Below are 19,488 nucleotides of genomic sequence, written 5' to 3'. Positions count from 1 at the left end.
AATATGACATTGACATTGGGCAAGTCACTTAACCTGTTTGTCTCAGGTTCCTCATCTGTAAATGAGCTGGAGAAGGAAATGGCAAACCATTCCAGGATCTTTGCCAAGAAAACCCCAAATGGGGGTCATGAAGAATTGGACATGACTGAACAACAACTTAAGAGTGAGCCTAGGAAAATGGTGGTGCTATTAATAGGAATTGATTAAGTTGCTTGGGAGGAAAACAGCTTTGGGAATAGGTGATGAGTTTAGTCTTTTATTTTCCTCTTTGGTTCTTAAGAACGAATGGAGAAGATGATCTGTGTCTGATTCTTCCCATCACCATGTAGTAACTCTCTGGTACCTTTTATCTGAAGGTTAAGTTGAGGCTAGAGCCTTCACCACATGTAGGTAAAAGAATTATGAAAGCTAGATCTATTGTACCGATAGGTCAGAGGTCACAGATTTAAAGCGAGAAGGAACCTTAGAGATCACTGAGTCCAACACTCTCATCATTTATCAGATGAGGAAACTGAGGTAATTCCTGGTGAAAGATTGATCAATTTTTCCTTGCTAGAGAGAGCTTGGCAAGAGACAGCCTAAGGTCATTTTGAGAATCTTTAAGGATGAAAATGGAAGGAGAATAATAAACTGATGAAAGATGGGGAAAAAAAGTTTTGTCAAAATCTTCTCCATCAGTCAGAGAAAAACTGCCACATTTAGACTCTTAATCTCACAGACCTCCATGAGCTTCATGATGAAATAAGAACGACTACAATGAAAGCAAAGATGGGAAGAGCAGCTGGACTAGACAGAGTATACAATTTATGCTTTTGAGAACATGAGAGATTTCTTTTCAAGCTAACAAAAAGAGGAAGAACAGATATTTGAATTCACCCATAAAATGGAAGCAGAGCATAGAGTCAATAAAAACCATACTCCTACAATGTTCTTTACAAGAAACACAGTTGACACAGAGAGACACACAGATAAAGGTAAGGGGGCTGGAGACTCTATTACACTTCAGCTGAAGTTAAAAAAAAAAAAAGCCAGAGTAGCAGTTATGATCTTAGACAAAGCAAAAGCAAAAATAGATCTAATTAAGAGAGAAGCAAGGAAACTACATCTTGTTAAAAGGTACCATAGACAATGAAGTAATATTAATAGTAAATATGCAACAAGTGTTATAGTATCCAGACTTTTTAAGGAAAAAGTAAATAAAAGCAAACAGTAAAGGAAATACTAAAACTATATTATTGGGGAACCACAACTTTCTTCTCTTAGGACCAGATACATCTAACCAAAAAATAAACAAGAAAGGAATTAAGGACATGAGTAGAATTTTAGAAAAGATAGGTATGATAAACCTCTGGGAAAACTGAGTGGGAATAGAAAGGATTATATCTTTTTCTGAGTGATAAATGGCACCTACACAGAAATTGACCATGCCTTAGGGAAAGAGCAGATCAATGAATTGGGCATGCAACTAAAACAGCTAGAAAAGGAAGAAAAAAAAATCTTCAATTAAACATCAAATCTGAAATCCTGAAAATCAAAAGAGAGATTAATAAAATTCAAAGTAAGGAAAACCATTGAACTAATTAATAAATAGAGCACCTGGTTTTATTTTTTAAAAAGAATAAAATAGACAAATCATTGGTTTAATTTGATTTTTAAAAAAGAAAACCAAATTGCCAGTATAAAAAATGAAAACGATGAATTCACTACCAATGAAAATGAAATTAAAGCAATTAGGAGCTATTTTGTCCACTTATATGCCAATCTACATCTGACAATCTAAGTGAAGTAGATTAATTTTTGTTGTTCAGTTGTTTCAGTCATCCAATTCTTTGTGACTCCATTTTGGGGTTTTCTTGGCAAAGATACTTGAGTGGTTTGACCTTTCCTCCTCCAGGTCATTTTACAGGCTAAGTCCAATAGGGTTAAGTGACTTGGCTGGGAAGTGTCTGAGACCAGATTTGAATTCAGGAAGATGAGTCTTCCTGATTTCAGGCTGCCACTGAATCCATTGAGCCACCTAGCTGCCCCATGCCAGATTGCCCAGAATAACAAAAGAGGTAGACAAATTGAATTAGCCATTAATGAACTCCCAAAGAAAAAAATCTCCAGGACCAGGTGGATTCACATATGAAGCCTACCAAACATTTTACAAAAATTAACCAATACTATATGAACTTTTTGGGAAAACAGGCAAAGAAAGAATCCTACACATTCTTTTTATGACACAAATATGGTGTTAATACCTAAACCAGGAAGAAAATTACAGACTAATTTCCCTAATAAATATTGATGCGAAAAATTTAAGTAAAATAATAACAATCTATCGTAGAAGTCATAGACTATGACCAGGTGGGATTTAAGTGACCACATCCATAGGAAAACCAGTGAAAATCATAATTGTGGCAATAGATGCAGGAAAGACTTTTGACAAAATATATCAGTCATTCCTAGTAAAAACACTACAAAGCATAGGACTAAAGGGAGCTTTCCTTAAAAATGATACATAATAGCTGTCTACCACCATCAGCAAGGATTATCTGCAATAGGCGTAAACTAGAAGCCTTCCTAGTAAGATCAAGGATGAAGGAGGCCTTTATCACCACTGTTATTCAATATCATACTAGAAATGCTAACTGTAGCAGTAAGAGAAAGAAATCAAAAGAGTTAGAATAGGCAATGAGGAAACAGAACTCAGTCTTTGCAGATGATGTGATGGTATACTTAGAGAATCAGCTAAAAAAGTAGTTGAAATAATTACCAACTGCAGAATTGCATGATATTAAAAAACCCCACAAGCCATTAGCATTTTTGCATATGAACAACAAAGTCCAGCAGAAAGAGATAGATTCCATTTAGAATAACCATAGACAACATCAAATGCTTGGGAGTCTATGTACCAAGACAAAACCAGGAACTATATGAACACTATTACAAAAGATTTTTCACACAAATAAAGGTAGATCTAAACAACTGGAAAAATATTTATTGCTTGTGGGTAGGCTGAGCCAATATAATAGAAATGACAATTCTACGTAAATTAATCTACTTATTCAGTGCCATACCAATCAAACTACCAAAAATTATAGAGCAAAAAAAAATAATAAAGTTCATCTGGAAGAACAAAAGGTAAAGAATAGCAAAGAAATGAATGAAAAAAAAAGTTAAGGCTTATAATTACCAGCTCTCAGACTTTCTTACAAAGTGGTAATCATCAAAACAGTGTGGTACTGTCCAAGAAATAGAGTGGTGGATCAGAAGAATACAGGGTGTCCCTAAAGTCTGGACACATAGGCAAAAATGCATATTTTGAAATATTTGGAATATTAACAGACCTTAGGCCCCTTGACTTCTTTTTCTGGGCTAAAAGAGAAGGTGTACTCAATGAAAATCACAGGTGCAACACACTTGATTGAACACATAAAGAGTGAAGGTGCTAAAATTGACAGCATCGTGGAATTATTGCATTGAGTTCACGTGAATCTTGCAAAGCGTATCAGCCTTTGCATCACAAATGATGGAAATCATATTGAAGATGTTACTTGTTAATATTCCAATTAAATAAAATGTTTTTGAAAATTTCATTCATTTCTTGAAAATATGCATTTTTGCCTATGTGTCCAGACTTTAGGAACACCCTGTAGATTGGGTACACAATACACAATAGGTAATGACCATAGTAATCCAGTTGTTAATAAATGCAAAGATCCTAGTTTGGGGGATAGAATTCGCTATTTGACTATAATGCTGGGAAAACTGGAAAGCAGTTAGGCAAACTGTAAATAGAACAACATCTCACATTGCATGCCAAGATAAGGTCGAAATGATTTAGACATGGAGGGTGATACCATAAGCAAATTTAAAAAGTGTAGAATGCCTGCCATATCTATGGATAAGGGAAGAATTTATAACCAAAGGAGAGAATTACAAGATATAAAATGGATAATACAGATTACATTGAATTTAAAAGTTTTTGCACAAACAAAACTAATGTAGCCAAGATTAGGAGGAAAACAAAACGGGAGAAAATAATTTCACTGCAGGGTTTTTTTTTTTCTGATAAAGGCCTTATTTCTAAAATGTAGAGAGAGCTCAGTAAAATTTATGTGGATACAAATCATTTCCCAGTTGATAAAATGGTCAAAGGACATGAATAAGCAGTTTTCAGATGAAGAAATCAAAGCTATCTATAGTCATATGAAAAAAATTCTTTAAATCATTAAAAGAAAAAATGCAAATTAAAACAACCACCTCACACCTGTCAGAATGGATAATATGACAGAAAAGGAAAATGACCAATGTTGGAGGGGATGTCGAAAAATTGGGACACTAATTCAGTGTCTGTTGGAGTTGTGAACTGATTTCATCCTTTCTGGAGGAGCAATTTGTAACTATACCAAAGGGCTATAAAACTATGTGTACCTTTTTACCCAGCAATACCACTGTTAGGTCCGTATCTCAAAAGGGTTTAAAAAATGGAAAGAACCTATATGTACGAAAATGTTTATATCATCTCTTTTTGTGGTGGCAAAGAACTGGAAATTGAGAATATAGATGCTTAGCAATTGGGGAATGACTGAACAAGTTGTGCTATGTGAATGTAATGGAATTCTATTACGTGATAAGAAGAGATGAGCAGGATTCTTTTAGAAAAACCTTGCAAGACTTAATGAACTGATGCAACATGAAATGAGTAGAACCAAGAGAACGTTGTACACAGTAACAGTGATATTGTATGGTGACCAGCTGTGAATGACTTAGCTAATTCTCAGCAATACAAAAGATCCAGAGCTATCCTGAAGGATTTATGAAAAATGCTGTTTGCCTTCAGAGAAAAAACTGATGTAGTTTCAATGCTACTTGAAGCATACTACTTTTTACTGTTTTTTCATGGGTTTTTTTTTTTTGGTCTCTTTTTCCCCTCATAAGATGACTAATGTGGAAATATGTTTTGCATTGACTGCACATATATAACATATATAAAATTGTTGACTGTCTCTCGGATGGGGGAGGGAAGAAGGGAGAGAATTTAGAACTCAGTATTTTAAAAAGAGTATTAAATACTGTTTTTATATGTAATTGGAAAAAATAAAATACTAAAAGGGGGGCGGGGGGGTCTTGCCACTGCCATGAAGGAGGATGTCTAGCATATTCCAAATGGAAGAAGGATATTTTATATGTAATGAGGTCCTCTGTATGATTTTGTTGATGGATGATGATGTGCTGATTGCATAAAGCCCTAGAACATGACAACCCATAGGCCTAGCTCATTGTACATCCTCGTAAAAAGATCATCACTCTAGAGAGCTAGAAGAGACCTCAAAGGTCACCTAGACTAAGCATCTCATTTCATAAAATCAGAAATTGAGGTGCAGGGAGGCTCAAGATCCTATAGATAATAAGTGTCAAAGGTGGAATTTGAACTTAGGTCTTGGATCTTTGGAGCTAATGTATTTAACATAGTACCATACCATCTCCTAATACATATATCTTAGACAAACCCTGCAGATGGATTGAATAGGAAGAAGTAAACAGACTGGATTCTTTTTGCAAAGTGATTGAGTGCTTTTGATGACTTGCCCTAGGGGAAATATCTTTGCTACCCATGTAATATTAAGAGACCTTGAGAAAAGCCCTTACTTTGTTGAGAAGGCTTCTTCTGGAGGATTCATGGGAACACATGGGTGAAATTTACACAGGATGAGAATATAGGGATTAGTTTTGACTGCTACCGCTGAACAATATATATGATAAGATTTTGTCTTTAAATATAGAAGGGATATGAGAAAGTGATGAGACTTAAATATAATTATAAAGCTTGAGCGAAATGTTATGCCAATGTCATATACAGAAGTTAGGAAAGGGAAGATGAATGGAAAACTGGTGAAAGAACATGAGTAATGTGAGCTTAATGAGGAAAAATTTTCTCACAGCATTTGGCTGAATTGAAAGTTCTAATGTAATCCTTGTTACTAAGAGATAAGTATGGCTTCCAAGAAAACACTGAAACTTAAAGTTTTGGGCCATACAAATCCTTTCTTCTTAATGCCCCCCACCTTCTGTGTCCTTGAGATATCCTAGACGGTGTCATTTTTCTTTGTATCTTTCTTAGCACAAAGCACCATGCTTTGCATAAGATATGCACCTAAATGTTTGTAGAATCTCCATTCTTCTGTACTGTTTTTATCATTATTCATCATTATGAACAGTACATGTAATTGAATAATTGAATTCAACAAATATTTGTTATATGTTGTTGCCTTGCAGCCCACAGACTGGAAAAGCCTAGACAGGAGGACAGTCCTTTCCTGCTTTTCCCTTCTTGGGATAAGGTGACAGAAGAGAGAAAGAACTAGGTTATCCATCCCTCTATTTCACTCCCTTCAGTTACCCACTCTCGCTTTTATCCTTAGCTTCAGAAGCCTTGTGCAGGTGAAGAATTGAAATAGACCTGAGAATAGCAAGCTGGGGAATACCAAAATCAAGACTTGTCCAGAAAGAAAGAGGGCCAATAGAGGAACAGAACTGCCAGGCTGTTAACTGCTGTCTTTCGGGGAGGGGGGGAAGGGGAGGCGAGGCAAGAGAGCCTAAAAAGGCCCCAGCTATTAGGCTCTACTTTCCTCAGCAGCCCAGGGGCTAGAGGACAAGCTAAGAGCCCGTGGAAGGCCTCAGATTCTAGGCTCACCAATGTTTAGGCAGGAGGACCAATACAGTAGCAGAACCCCAAGTCTTTAGGTCCTTTCCTTTCTTTCTCAAGAAAGAAAATTATCCCTAGAAGGGAGCCAGAGCAGAGTCGTAGAATCCATCCTCTGGGATTTTTCTCAGGTTCAATCAAAGATGTAGAAGCAGAAAATTTTAGCCAAAAGACTTCATAGTCATCTTGGATGTTCTGCTGCAATTGATCATTCAGAACTCAAAGTTCAAGTAAGTAGTCTAGTGTAGCACTCTCCTGTAGAAGCAATTCTGAAGTTAATTAAAAAGCATTTCAGGAGAATAAAAACAGATGAAAGCCACCAAGAAGGTTAAAAGCAATTGGCAGGGAGATTAGTTGCGGTCTAAAGGGCTCCCTTCCAAAGCCCCCCAAACTGCTTTTATACTCTTCTTGCTGAAGGGCTCACAGTTTCATATATCCTGGGGACAAATATATTGCAAACTGGCCCATCCAAGAAATAATCCTTTTTGGCCTCTATACATGTCTGGAAGGAAAAATGATGAAGCAAGGACAGAATCCCCAACATCTGGGATCTTTTCCAGGTATAAGCAAAAGGGAGTAGAAGGAAGAAGAGGCCTTCCTGGGTCCTAATTCCTTCTTTAAGGGCAAGCTAGGCCCCCACAAATGGGCCCAGGTGCCAGGCAGGGAGAACCTTCAGGCTCTGAGGGGGATGAGAGCCTTAATAGAAACTTTAGGCCAGGCTCTGATTCTGTGGCCTATGAGCCTTCTAGCTCCTGTTAGTTGGCTTGTATCAGTTCAACTTAATGATACCATTCTGCCAGCCATTCTTCTATTAAACTGTGCTTCTTAAGCTTCTCTTTCACTTATTGCTCTTTCCTAAAGAAAACCTATTTTTTTCCTTCAAATTTCTTTTTCTTTTTGGGGTGTCTCTAGTCACTGCCTTGAGGTACACAACTGCATTCTTGAATGTCTTCTGGTAGTTTTATAAGTATCTTCTATCTCCTTCCCATTGTTTGCTGCTTTTTCAGTAAGACGTTAAATAGTGTCAGATTTGGAACTAAAAAGATCTGGGTTTAAATTCTCGTGTCATACTAAGTTTCTGTGTGATTTGGGGCAAGTCATTTAACCTTTCTGAGACTCATTATCTTCATTTGTAAAAGAAAGATAATGTTACTCTTAGTAAATGAAGGAATTGTGTGGCACAAATGAGATAATGCTTATAAAATATTCTTCGCACTTTAAAAAGCACCATATAAATGCCAGTTTTTGCTATTAGAACAAATTTGATTATGAAGGAGAGAATTAAAATTTATTAAACTCTTACTGTGTGCCATGCATTATGCTAAATCCTGGTGATATGAGTGCAAGGAAACAGTCCCTTCTTTCGTGGATTTTACATTCAATAGAGGAAAACAAAAAAAAGGGGAGGAAAGAGGTAATGATAGGAGGAAGGAAGGTAGTGGGGAAGGGGTGGGAGGCGGGCAGGTCCATAGATAAAGAGGTACAGTTCTCTAAAGATAAATTGGACTAGAAATGAAGTGTACCTTGTTAGGGTTCCTCCTAAAATGGTGATCCTGGTCAGAGACTAAGCAATGAAAGAGAGCTGGCCCTAGGATGACAATATCTCGAGGTTAGCAAAGCTGCTGGTCAGAAGTGAGAACAGTTTGAAGAGTGAGTTAAGCTGGGAGTGCAAATGGAAATATATTGTCTTTTGTATTGATTGTAATTTTAATAAAAGCACAAATTTATAAGGCACATGATAGCTTTATCCAACATTTGCAGTAGGTACTTCTGTAACAATTTGTAAAGTTCCCTTAGGGCAAAACTTTTATTTTCTTTGAAGTACCAAGAATGTTAAACAATATATTTATTATGAATTTCCCTCTTGGAGTTGCTATTTCCTTTTTAATTTTTGTCCATTCTTATACTTCTAGATTTTATTTAAAAAAGTACTGAAAGGAGAGGTAACACCTGATCATCTCATAAGAATGAGTCCTGAAGAACTAGCTTCTAAAGAATTAGCTGCCTGGAGACGAAGAGAAAACAGACACGTAAGATTACATGTATAGATGTAAATGTGTGTAAACACCCATATTTTTAAGCTATTAAATGTGGCAGGACTCTGTTCCTATTCTTTGGCTCATTGTTCCACATTCTTCCCTGCTACTTAAAAAAATCTGTTTCCTTAAATCCTGGAACTGTACCTATTCTCATTTCCTGCTGTGCAGAGTTTTTTCTTCATTCATCCTCCAATTCTTCAGTTACCAAATTTACTAATATTTTCTCCCCTGTTCTCTATGCTCTTCCTATGGCCCTGCCCAGCTGTAGCCCATGCACTCTCATTTTCTAATGTTTCCATAACAAAGGCCTTGAAGTATTAACTATTCTAAAGTATTGTAGAAACAGAATTGTAAAGATTGTAGTTTATGCATGTTTTTACCCACAGCTAGCACTGTTCCCCCAGTCATCATGTATATACCTCTTTTAAAAAGTTGACCCAGTGCCAATTCTGAAGGGTAGAACACCCATTATCATAGTTATTCTGTCCTCTTTGGAGCATAAAATCAGGAAAAATGCTTTACCTTAAATATCTTCTCTCATATCCTCACCACCACCGCCCCCCACCCCCAAAAAATAACAACCACAGTCCACAAACATTTACAAATTTTATTCCACATTGATATGCTAGTAATGGCTACCATCATAGGACTTTTGATGTATTTAAGATCATAAATAGTCTTGCACCCAAAGGTAGGTAAAGAGCAATCTACATGTGAAGGTAGCTTCCATTTGACTTGCAGCTTAACTGAGTACTTTATTTTTTGCATTAAGTTGAATATGTTATACTTGTTAAAATAAAATGTATGGAATAAAAAAAACAAGGAAGCAGGTATTGCTTGATCCTTGGTTACAACATTAATGTAGTGAAAGGGAGGGGAGAGAAAAGTTAGTATTCAGTTTTTTACTTCATCTTCCCTTCTGTCTTCCCATCCTGTAACTTCTTGGGGGAGGAGGGGAGACAATGTTGGCTGTTGGGGTAGGGTTACTCATTGAAGTCCCTCTCCCTTGCTTATCTCCTCTTACCTCTTCACCTCTTGTCATCTAGGTTTCTACAGTTAATTTTAATTTGTACTGAGCACTTTAATTTAGGGTAGATGTGTAGTAGCTCTTTTGGATTTTTGAGAATTCAGTGAGTTTCTAACTTTGCTGGGACACTAATACAATGAGCTGAGATCATATCAGCTGTGTCTTTTAACCCCAAATTTGAAACTTGAAAACAAATTGTAAACATAAAACACCATCTCAATTTGAATATCATTTTATATTCTACCTTACTCCTTTGCCAATTCACTTAAAAACATGATTGAACCCGCATTTGAGTTTCTATTTTTGTTCTTACAATTTTTTTCTTTTTGAGAATTCTGAATGATGGATAACATTTAGGAAATAATTATTTGTTCTAGAATCTCTTTCCATTTACCTTTGAAAAGCAAAGAAATCATTTCCATGATTTATCTTCCTTTCTCTAATTGTCTAAGTTGATAATTTTGTGGTTTGTTTATGCAATGAAAATTAAAGTATTTACATAGAAAAACACTTAATTTGCAGACCATTGAGATGATTGAAAAAGAACAGAGGGAAGTTGAAAGGCGTCCAATCACAAAAATTACTCACAAAGGTGAAATAGAAATTGAAAGTGACGCTCCAATGAAAGAACAAGAAGAAACCATGGAAATGCAGGTAATAACAAATATCTCCTGCTTTCTAACATCTAAGACATAACAGTTAATTTTAGAATAGTCAGAATATGGTTATGAATAAAAAATTGAAATAGAATTGAAATCGAAAACTAACTTCTTGCGCTACAAACTGTATATGAGCCATTTTAGTAGCTTAGTTTTGTTTCTTATATAGAGGCTTTTTAAAAAATTCCTTCATCAAGTTTAGTTGAAGAGAAGTTTACATTTGTACTACAGTTTTTCTCTGGACTTGTTATTTTATCAGGAAAATACCTCTACCAGTTCAGATTAGGAATTCTTCCATTTGTGTATTTTTTTAAATGTAGTTGTAATTTAGAGTCATTGAAGAATAAATAATTGTGGATGACAACGTCTTTATCTTCTGAACAAAATATTCTAAATAATTTTAAATAAATGTCCCTTAACTAATTAAATTTAACCTCAAAACCTGTGAGTAGTTAAGAAAATCCTTGTAGCAGCATTTCTAGTTCTGTAAATTTTGGGGCATTGTGGACAAGGTTAGAAGAAAAAATTATCTAGGAAAAAGTACTGAGAAGTTCTGCATGATTTTAGTCCCTGAAGGCACAGTAGTATGTAATAAAGCTGGTTTTGCTGTCATTTTTCTTAGGAATCTACTACTACTAAGTCTGTGGAGAAAGTAGAAGATTTAGAAAAAGAAGAGGCTGATTCTTTGTCTAAAGATACCACAAGCCAACATAAAAATCATCTTTTTGATCTTAATTGCAAGATATGTATAGGTAATTTTAAAAATGTGAAATGTCTTATCTATGTGAAGATTATAATGAAATCACAGTTAGTAGAAGAATATTATAGTGCTTGCTGTGTTGGTTGCTGTTGCATTGTTCAGAGCCATATAAAACAAAAAATGACAACAGCCAATATCTACATAGTGTCTTATACTTTACCATGTGCTTTATATTTATCTTTTTTGAAACATAATACAACCTCATGTTTTCCTCTTCCTCTAAGTCAGAACGCAAGTACCACTGTCTACATAAAACCTTTACTATTACCCTAACTGCTAATTTAACTACTTTGCATTTATTTGTACTTAACTCATCTCTTTGTATATATTGTGTATACTTAGATATGCACTTGTTTTTTCCACCATAGAATATAAGCTCTTTGTTAGTAGGAATTGTTTCATTTTTTGTATTCATATCCCCAGTACATAGCACGTTGCCTGGCTTAATAGGTACTTAATAAATGCTTGTTGATTCATTTAGTGCTAAGCAGCATTATTCTCATTTTATAGATTAGGAAATGGAATCTTAAAGAGGTTGAGTGACTTTTCCATAGCTAGTTAAGTAAGTGGCAAATTCAGAATTCAAACTCAAGTATTTTGACTGTCTTGCCATTATTTTTCCGTTTGGGGGCCAGTAGCAAATTCTTGTAATTCACACATGGACTTAGAGGTATAGTTTGTAGAACTTTTTTTGGGGAGGGGGTGAGGAGGGCACCTAATCACTAAAATGAGAGTTGATCTTAAGGCTTTGGTGTCCACGTCAAACACTAAGAAAACTGGTAGCAATAGGTAATATCAGTAGCATCATGACTGAATAGAGCATTAGAATGAGATACTTGTGTGTTTTCTTTATTACTGCTGTGTTGCTTTGAGGCTAAAGACAAGTTGGAAATTGTAATCTGTCTGATAGCCTTGCCTTATCTATATTGAATTTATTTGTTATTTTGTGCTTTATTAAGGAACAGATAAAAATTATTCCATTTTGTGTGCTCCATTAGGGATAGTGCACAAGTACAAAGGAAACCATTGTTTTGTTAGTGCTAAAGCAATGAATAGATATTTGGCTATGGGAAAGACTAATAGTAATAAGGGTGAAGGGCTTGTCTGGTATTTTGGATGTTTAGAAAAAATTCTTAAGCAACAGTACTTAGTATTGTTAATATAATATTTGAAATGCTTTATTCAGAATCATATGGTAGGAATATAGGTTTGCTTTGGGAAAATGATGGAAAATTTTTTATTTGCTATTTTAGAATATTCTTGATATTTTAGGAAGACAATAAAAAAGAGTAGATGAGAAGACTTAAATACTAAAATGATTGAATAAAATTTTCAAGTGTAACTTAACATTTAAAACCTTAACATTGAAACATACATTAATATAATTTTCATAATTTTTCTAATTTTTTTAGTATGTTTGTATACGTATTTAGCAGGCAGTCAGAGGGCATGAATTTCAATCCTGGCTCAGCTACCTAGTACTTTTTTAGACTAATCTCTGTACCTCTTTGGGTCTCAGTTCCTTTGTGTAAAATGAAGGAATTGGATTTGGTGATCAAGGCCCCTTGTAACTCTGAACATTCATTTTAAACACATTCTTTCTAATTTGGAGTTAGAGTTCATGTGCTTCCATAGTAATTAATTGCAGTTTTACATGATAGTAGGAAGAAAAGGACTCGTTTTAATGTAGCTTTAAAATTACTTCCAAACAGTGAAGGAATATCAAGATCCTATTTTGTTATATAGTTCTGTAGCCCCAGGATTGCTGAACTTTGTCTAATTTTCTGTATCTATAAAACATTTATGATATAAAAATCTTTATTTTTAGATGTTATGATAAAGCCAGTTCACTAAAATATCACATAATAGAAGTTACAGGATCTGGGATTTCTTTCTTGTATTTTCTCAAGATTGCTTTCATTCAACAGCTATAGTGAGGACCTTGTAGCTCATAGTCAGCATTCCAGTACTATGATATTGACACTTTCAGCAGCCATAAAGGGTGGAGGACCTAGCTCCTTAAGAAGTCTTCCCCAATTACTGTCTCTCTTCCCTCTCTCATTCCCACCCCACCATACACTAGTATCCTTTATTTTCAGTATGTTTCCCATTGAGGAATCAGGTGTCAATCCTTTAATTATCTGTGTTTTTTCAGAGTTAATAGAGGCAAAAACATGGTGATTAAAGGTTGCCACAAGATCACTGGCTAAAACTAAAACCAAATGTGAATAAAGTATAAAAGTTATTTTAGAAATAAGTTTTATTCCTTTTTGGGTGTCTCTAGGTCGAATGGCACCACCTGCTGATGACCTTTCTCCCAAAAAGGTGAAGGTGGCTGTTGGTGTAGCTCGAAAACATTCAGACAACGAAGCAGAAAATATAGCTGATGCATTGTCTTCAACATCAAATATTTTGTCTTCAGAATTCTTCGAAGAAGAGAAACAAGAATCTCCAAAGTCTACATTTTCTCCTGCTCCTCGGTAAATTTCCCCCTTGGAATATTAGATCATTAAGTTTAATTAATTTTGCAGATGAGAAAACTTAAGGTTGAGAGATTTTTTTTTTCCTGCATGATCATACTGATGAATAACAAAACACTCAGCCTTAATTAAGGGGAAAAAAGATTTCTGTCAAATTACCTTTGGAGTCTTTACAAATTTCTTAGGATCATTTCATTAATACACCTTGAAAAAATTAGATTTTCCTTTTTGTTGTCTGATAGTGGCCGTAAACATAAGGGAGGAAATAACACTCTTAGAGAAGGCATTTGCATGCATGAATAAACTGAGCCATGAATCTTAAATGACTAATTGTGATGGTCCAAAAATGACAGGTCACTAACAAGAAAAGCTGCTTGCTTTCTTGGACTTTAGTCATAATAGGCAAAAAAGAGAATAATTAAAGTGTTATCAGTGTCAATTTGTGAAATAAAAATTTATAACTTTTAATCAAAATGATATATAAAGAGGAGTTAAAGAAATAAACTCAAATGATGGTCTCAGATGATCAAATAGAAACATTGTTTAATATTACACTATCTGAATCCTATTCTTCATGTGATTTTTTTTTTTTCCCTAGTCCTGAGATGCCTGGTGCTGTTGAAGTTGAATCTACTTTCTTGGCTCGATTGAACTTTATTTGGAAGGGTTTTATCAATATGCCTTCTGTAGCAAAGTTTGTTATCAAAGCCTATCCTGTGTCTGGATCACCTGAATATTTAACAGAGGTACTATAAATTTCTGGGTTATTGTTCAGAGTCCATTTTTTTTTAAAGTGAAGCAAAATTCATTTTTTTAAAGGCTTAATTATAATACAGATTTGAATTTAGGCTATCTTAATGTTACTTTGGGAAATGGAGCAGAGTTACAATAAACACTGTAATGGTGAAGTGTCAGATTAAAATATGATCATTGTGAAGTACATTTTCCTATTAAAGTTATCCAAATCAGAAGAACCTAGACTCGACTGAACTGGATCTTACTTTTAGTTCCTTTTTATTACTTATCTCATTTGTCTAGGAATTTAAAGGGATTTTAGAGATTATCTTTTCTAACCTCCTCATTTTAAAGAAGATGAAACAAGTTGAGTCACTTGTTGGAGGTCATTCAGGTTGCGCTTTTCACTGTATCTCTTCATTGTCTGAGAAACCAAGAATCACATACTAGAACACAGATTTGGAGAAAATCTTCATTTTCTTAGGGAAAAATTATTTATAATTAAGTATAGTTTCACTATTTTGTTTAAGAAACTAGAAAATAGGGAAACCATCACGAGGCATTTGTTGGCCTTGAGCTTAATATACAGCTTTTTGTGTGTGCATGTGAGCAAAGGCGACATAACCAGTGATTTAATTTTTGTTGCTATACATAATACACCTTCAGTTATGCCTGTCCATTATGTGTATTAGTAAATCATCACTGCCTGTGTCTTAGATTTGAGGCCAAAGAATGTATATTAGTAATGAATACCTTTAAAAAAATTCCCGTTATTAGAAGAGCAAATTCAATCCAAAAAGCATTGTGTAAGACAGTAAGAGACAAAGATGAAAAATGATATGACCTAACCCTCAAGGAGCTTACTCTTTAACAGAGGGAATATGATGCGTATTTGAGTATGATGAAATATAAAATGTAGTAAGTCAAAGAAGTTTAGACATAGTGCTGTCAAAAAATTTGAGGAGGGGGAAAGATCACTTTCATGGTTGGCACAGAGATGGGGGACAGCTTCTGGAAGGAGGTAGCACCGCAGCTAGATTTTGAAAGAAGAAAAGGATTTCAGCAGTTGGCAATATGGAGGTGGGTGGTGTGAAATAAGACTTGAAGTGTATGATGTGACCAAATTGTGAAAAGCCTTAAACCCTAGGCTATAAAGAATTTTTATTTTGTCATATAAATAATTGGGAATAACTGAAGGGATTTAATTGGTGGAATAACATGGTCAGGCCTGTGTATTTATTTTAGCAACTGTATGGACTGAATTGGGGTAGCTAGGTGGTGCAGTGGATGCAGTGCTGACGCTGAAATCAGGAAGACTCGTCTTCCTGAGTTCAAGTTTGACCTCAGAGATTTGCTAGCTGTGTGATCCTGGGCAAAGTCACTTAACCCTGTTTGCCTCAATTCCTCATCTGCAAAGTTTGGAGAAGGAAGTGGCAAACCACTCATGTCTTTGCCAAGAAAATTCCAAATGGGGTCACAAAAGTTAGACATGAACAACTGAACAACAAAAACAGCATGGAATTAATTAGAGGAGGGACAGCAGACAGTTTTAAATGTTGGAGAGATTGAGTTAAGAGAATTAGATTTGTTAGTCATTTGGCCAAAGGTGAGGTAATTGAACCTGGGAAGTAGGGTAGTCAGGAAAGAAGCTAGGTTTCAGAAGGTTGAGGGGAAGTGGAACTCAGCAAGTATATGTAACTCTTAATAGAGGTTTAGTAGTGAAGGTCAGGGGGTGAATATAAACCAATAGTTTAAGGAGGTAGTAGGACGAAGGAGATACATTTTTTTAAGCTAGGGGAAGACTTGGAGGAAGAGAAAGAGCCAGCACAGGAAAAGGGAATTGAAGAGGAGAAAGGAGGACTGATTGAGCTGGGAGATTGAAAGACTCAATCACACATGCCAAGTACTTGCTTTTGGCAAGGAGAAAGGATTCATGAAATCTTGGAGAATGGTGCCATAAAAGTTTTAAAGGCATTCAGATTTTGTTTTAGAGTATGTTGGGAGTCTTGCTTATAAGGTGCTTTTCTTTTCCTTTTCAAAATTTTGTAAGGTGCCTTTCTATAGCACAGAATTAGGGAAAAAAAAAAAGAATTTGCATTATATCTCCAACTTTAAAATTCTAACTTCAAATTAAAATTGTATGCCAGCAAGCTACAATTTTCCTCACTTCTCATGTTCATTGGTACTAGATGGAGAGAACTGGGAGTTTCCTTTGAATATCTGATGCCTGCTGTGACTTTTATGTATTTACAGAACTCAAGCTGACTTTCACAGAGTTAAGAGAAGATAATGAGCAGGAGCAAAGAGGGGCATGAAATGAAAACTAGTTGAAAGGATATGTATAAAAGTTTTAAAGTTTATTAAATTGCAGAAGGACTTAAAATCAAGATATAGTAGAATTGACCAAAATGGGGGAAAAGTTGGAAGTTCTGCTTTTCAAATACTAAAGAAGAAAGTAAGAGTGCATAAGAGAAAAGGTGGTTATATTAAATAGAATTATGGAAAGAATATTTATTTAAAAGATGGTGAATTGAAAGTGAGGTTTGTCAGATTTCATTTTCACCTCTATTATAAAAAATTGTATGATGTTATATTCCTCAGTGCCTTGGTTTCCCCATATTTACTTAGTTTAATTCAGTTCATTTGCCTAGAAATACATAAATCTAGAGCACACTGAGTTTATGCTTGCTAGTGTAGTCTTTGTTTGCCCTACTCAGCAGGTAGAGACCTTGGAATTGAGTGTATAGGTAGTGAATTGAGTGTAAGGTAGTCACACTGAATAAACCATGGTTGCTGTGGCAGTCTGCTTAAATACATGAAAGTATAGGAAGGAAATGAATCATTGGACTTGTGTGAGTGAAAGGAAGTAAAGATGGAGATATTAAATGTAAAAATCAGGTTAAATGCACTAATATTTTTTATAAAGATTCTGTGTGTTAACGTATTCCATCTATCAGGAAAGTTGTATTTATTAGAAAATGAACCTTTGATCCAGGCCATATTAAATAGGTTTCCTTTCCAGATGAATTTATGAGACTCCTTTGATTTAGAATATATTTACTTTTTTTTTCTGTCAATCATTTCCATGTAGTTGCTTTACAGTACTCCACTTTTCCATTCAAACTGAGTATAAGCTTCATAGGTATTACTTAATCTACAGGAAAAAACAATCCATTAACTAGATTTCCCAGTACACCAACTAAAAAAATTTAATATATAATTCAAGGTACATGTAAGCACCTGATTCATAAATTGCTTTCTTGTATAAATCTTATTGGAAGAATATTTGATCTTTACTGTCTTCTGGTTCCTTTACAACAGGATCTACCAGATAGTATTCAAGTAGGTGGCAGGATATCACCTCAAACTGTTTGGGATTACGTGGAGAAAATAAAAGCTTCAGGAACGAAGGTAAGGTACATTTTAATGTTGTCAACCATGGAAATAAAATGTGAGCTGTACTTCACACTTTGTGTGTGTGTGTGCGCACGCATGTTTAAGTTCCCTATAGGAAGGGTACTCTATGTGCAACAGAAAAAGTGAACTCTATGCATTTGTGGAGTTGAAAGATGGATACTAGCAATCTCACTCTTTTCTAGAGCCACATGACTCTATTCTGGATAGCCGAGTGGAGAATGCCACTATAAAAATACCAACCTTGTTATGTGTCAAGAATTAAATTGGGCTAGTTTCATCCTAAGGGACTTATAATTCTGATTCTGTGAGCTTGCTGTGTTAGCTCAGACAAACCAGGAAAAACACTTTACCAAATAAAAAACAAGGTTCTAAATTTAGAGTTTTGTTACTTAAAGAGAAACTGAATATTAAGGTTAAATAGTAGTGTGCATTAACTGTCACAGTGAGGAGAACAAAAGAGCTTAGAAACTGCCTCAGCCAGCAGATACTTCATTTCCTTGGCCAGGTGGAAAGATATGGCAGCCAAAGCATCACAGGTTTAGAATATAAGTTTGTTTGTAGAACCTAACAAAAAAGGGCAGTGGAAGATTATGAGCAGAATGCTTCATAACACAGTGATAAGCAATAAAAGGGAAAAACAAGTTTACCGAAAATCTGGCAAGGTATTCACTGAAACCAAATTATTCTGAAGGCATTTACAGACAAAATCAGAAAAGATCTGTCCTGATGCCTATTGTAAGTTTCTTCATGACTTAATGCATTAAGTGAGAAGCACTTCAGATCTTAATACTTCTGTGGGTGCTATACGAGAAAATATAAATGATATAGTGGATCAAAATAGTTCCTTTAAGAGTTCTTAGCCAGCAAGGTATTTTCCATGTACATCAGCACTAAATGGTTTGCACCGGCCTAAAAGAAGCAAATGTATGCTCACCAAATGTGTTCACCTATGACATGGAGGATTTTCAGTATAGAATCCAAATGAGAGGGTTCTTACAGGATGTGTGACTGGGGGGTCAGGGGAAGGTAAAAATGCATCTTTATTTTAATTAACCTCTTAATGAAATTTTGCATTCCCTAATTTGAATTTTCAAAAACCAAAAACTTTATTCCAAGAAGGCCATAGAGACCTGATTGCCAAATAAATCCCTGAAATATGAAAAAGATTAAGAACTCTTGATAGAAATGGAAGAGCAATTCCTTATAGATATGAAGGTCGTCCAGATGTTCCTTTTGCTAGATGATATGGTGATCACATTGAATTTGAGAATAATTCAGAGCCTCATAGTTGAGGCCCATAATTTCTCAAAGGAGTTTAGTCTCACTGTATACACAGGGAAATCCAAAAGAAGAATAGCACTGTCCAGATTATGATACACAGGTAAACGATAAAAATGTTCATCCATAAATTTGGACAAACATTGAAAATGGGTAATGAGCTAGGCCCAGAGTTGAATAGTAGGAATTGTGCAAGGATGGATTGCATTAAGGAAATTGTCATGGATTTTTACTAACTACCACCCATCTTCAAGCAACAAAGACTTGCATTTGTATTACTTCTAAAATGGCTTCAATATGTGGAATACCATTATCTCTGAAAACAGTGAAGCTTATTCAAGGCACATGCAGACCTGAGTAGGCATCAAAATATTACCAGGAAGTTATAAAGGGTGTCATCAG

General features: G+C 35.2%; 1 protein-coding gene across 4 annotated transcripts in view; it reads left to right on the top strand.

Moving 5' to 3' along the window:
- The window catches only part of PHF3 (PHD finger protein 3), a 98,867-nt gene that overhangs the window by 73,563 nt on the left and 5,816 nt on the right, over positions 1 to 19,488 (top strand). For all 4 annotated transcript variants that reach the window (XM_036769454.1, XM_036769456.1, XM_036769455.1 and 1 more), the window contains 6 exons: positions 8,605 to 8,721; positions 10,280 to 10,411; positions 11,039 to 11,168; positions 13,461 to 13,656; positions 14,255 to 14,402; positions 17,713 to 17,802. In XM_036769454.1, coding sequence (XP_036625349.1) covers positions 8,605 to 8,721; positions 10,280 to 10,411; positions 11,039 to 11,168; positions 13,461 to 13,656; positions 14,255 to 14,402; positions 17,713 to 17,802 — 813 coding nt within the window. The remainder of the gene's footprint in view (positions 1 to 8,604; positions 8,722 to 10,279; positions 10,412 to 11,038; positions 11,169 to 13,460; positions 13,657 to 14,254; positions 14,403 to 17,712; positions 17,803 to 19,488) is intronic.

The sequence above is a fragment of the Trichosurus vulpecula genome, chromosome 7, assembly GCF_011100635.1.
Source record: "Trichosurus vulpecula isolate mTriVul1 chromosome 7, mTriVul1.pri, whole genome shotgun sequence".
NCBI lineage: Eukaryota > Metazoa > Chordata > Mammalia > Diprotodontia > Phalangeridae > Trichosurus > Trichosurus vulpecula.
The sequence above is the reverse complement of the archived record's forward strand: the minus strand, read 5'-3'. Positions and strand labels throughout refer to the sequence as shown.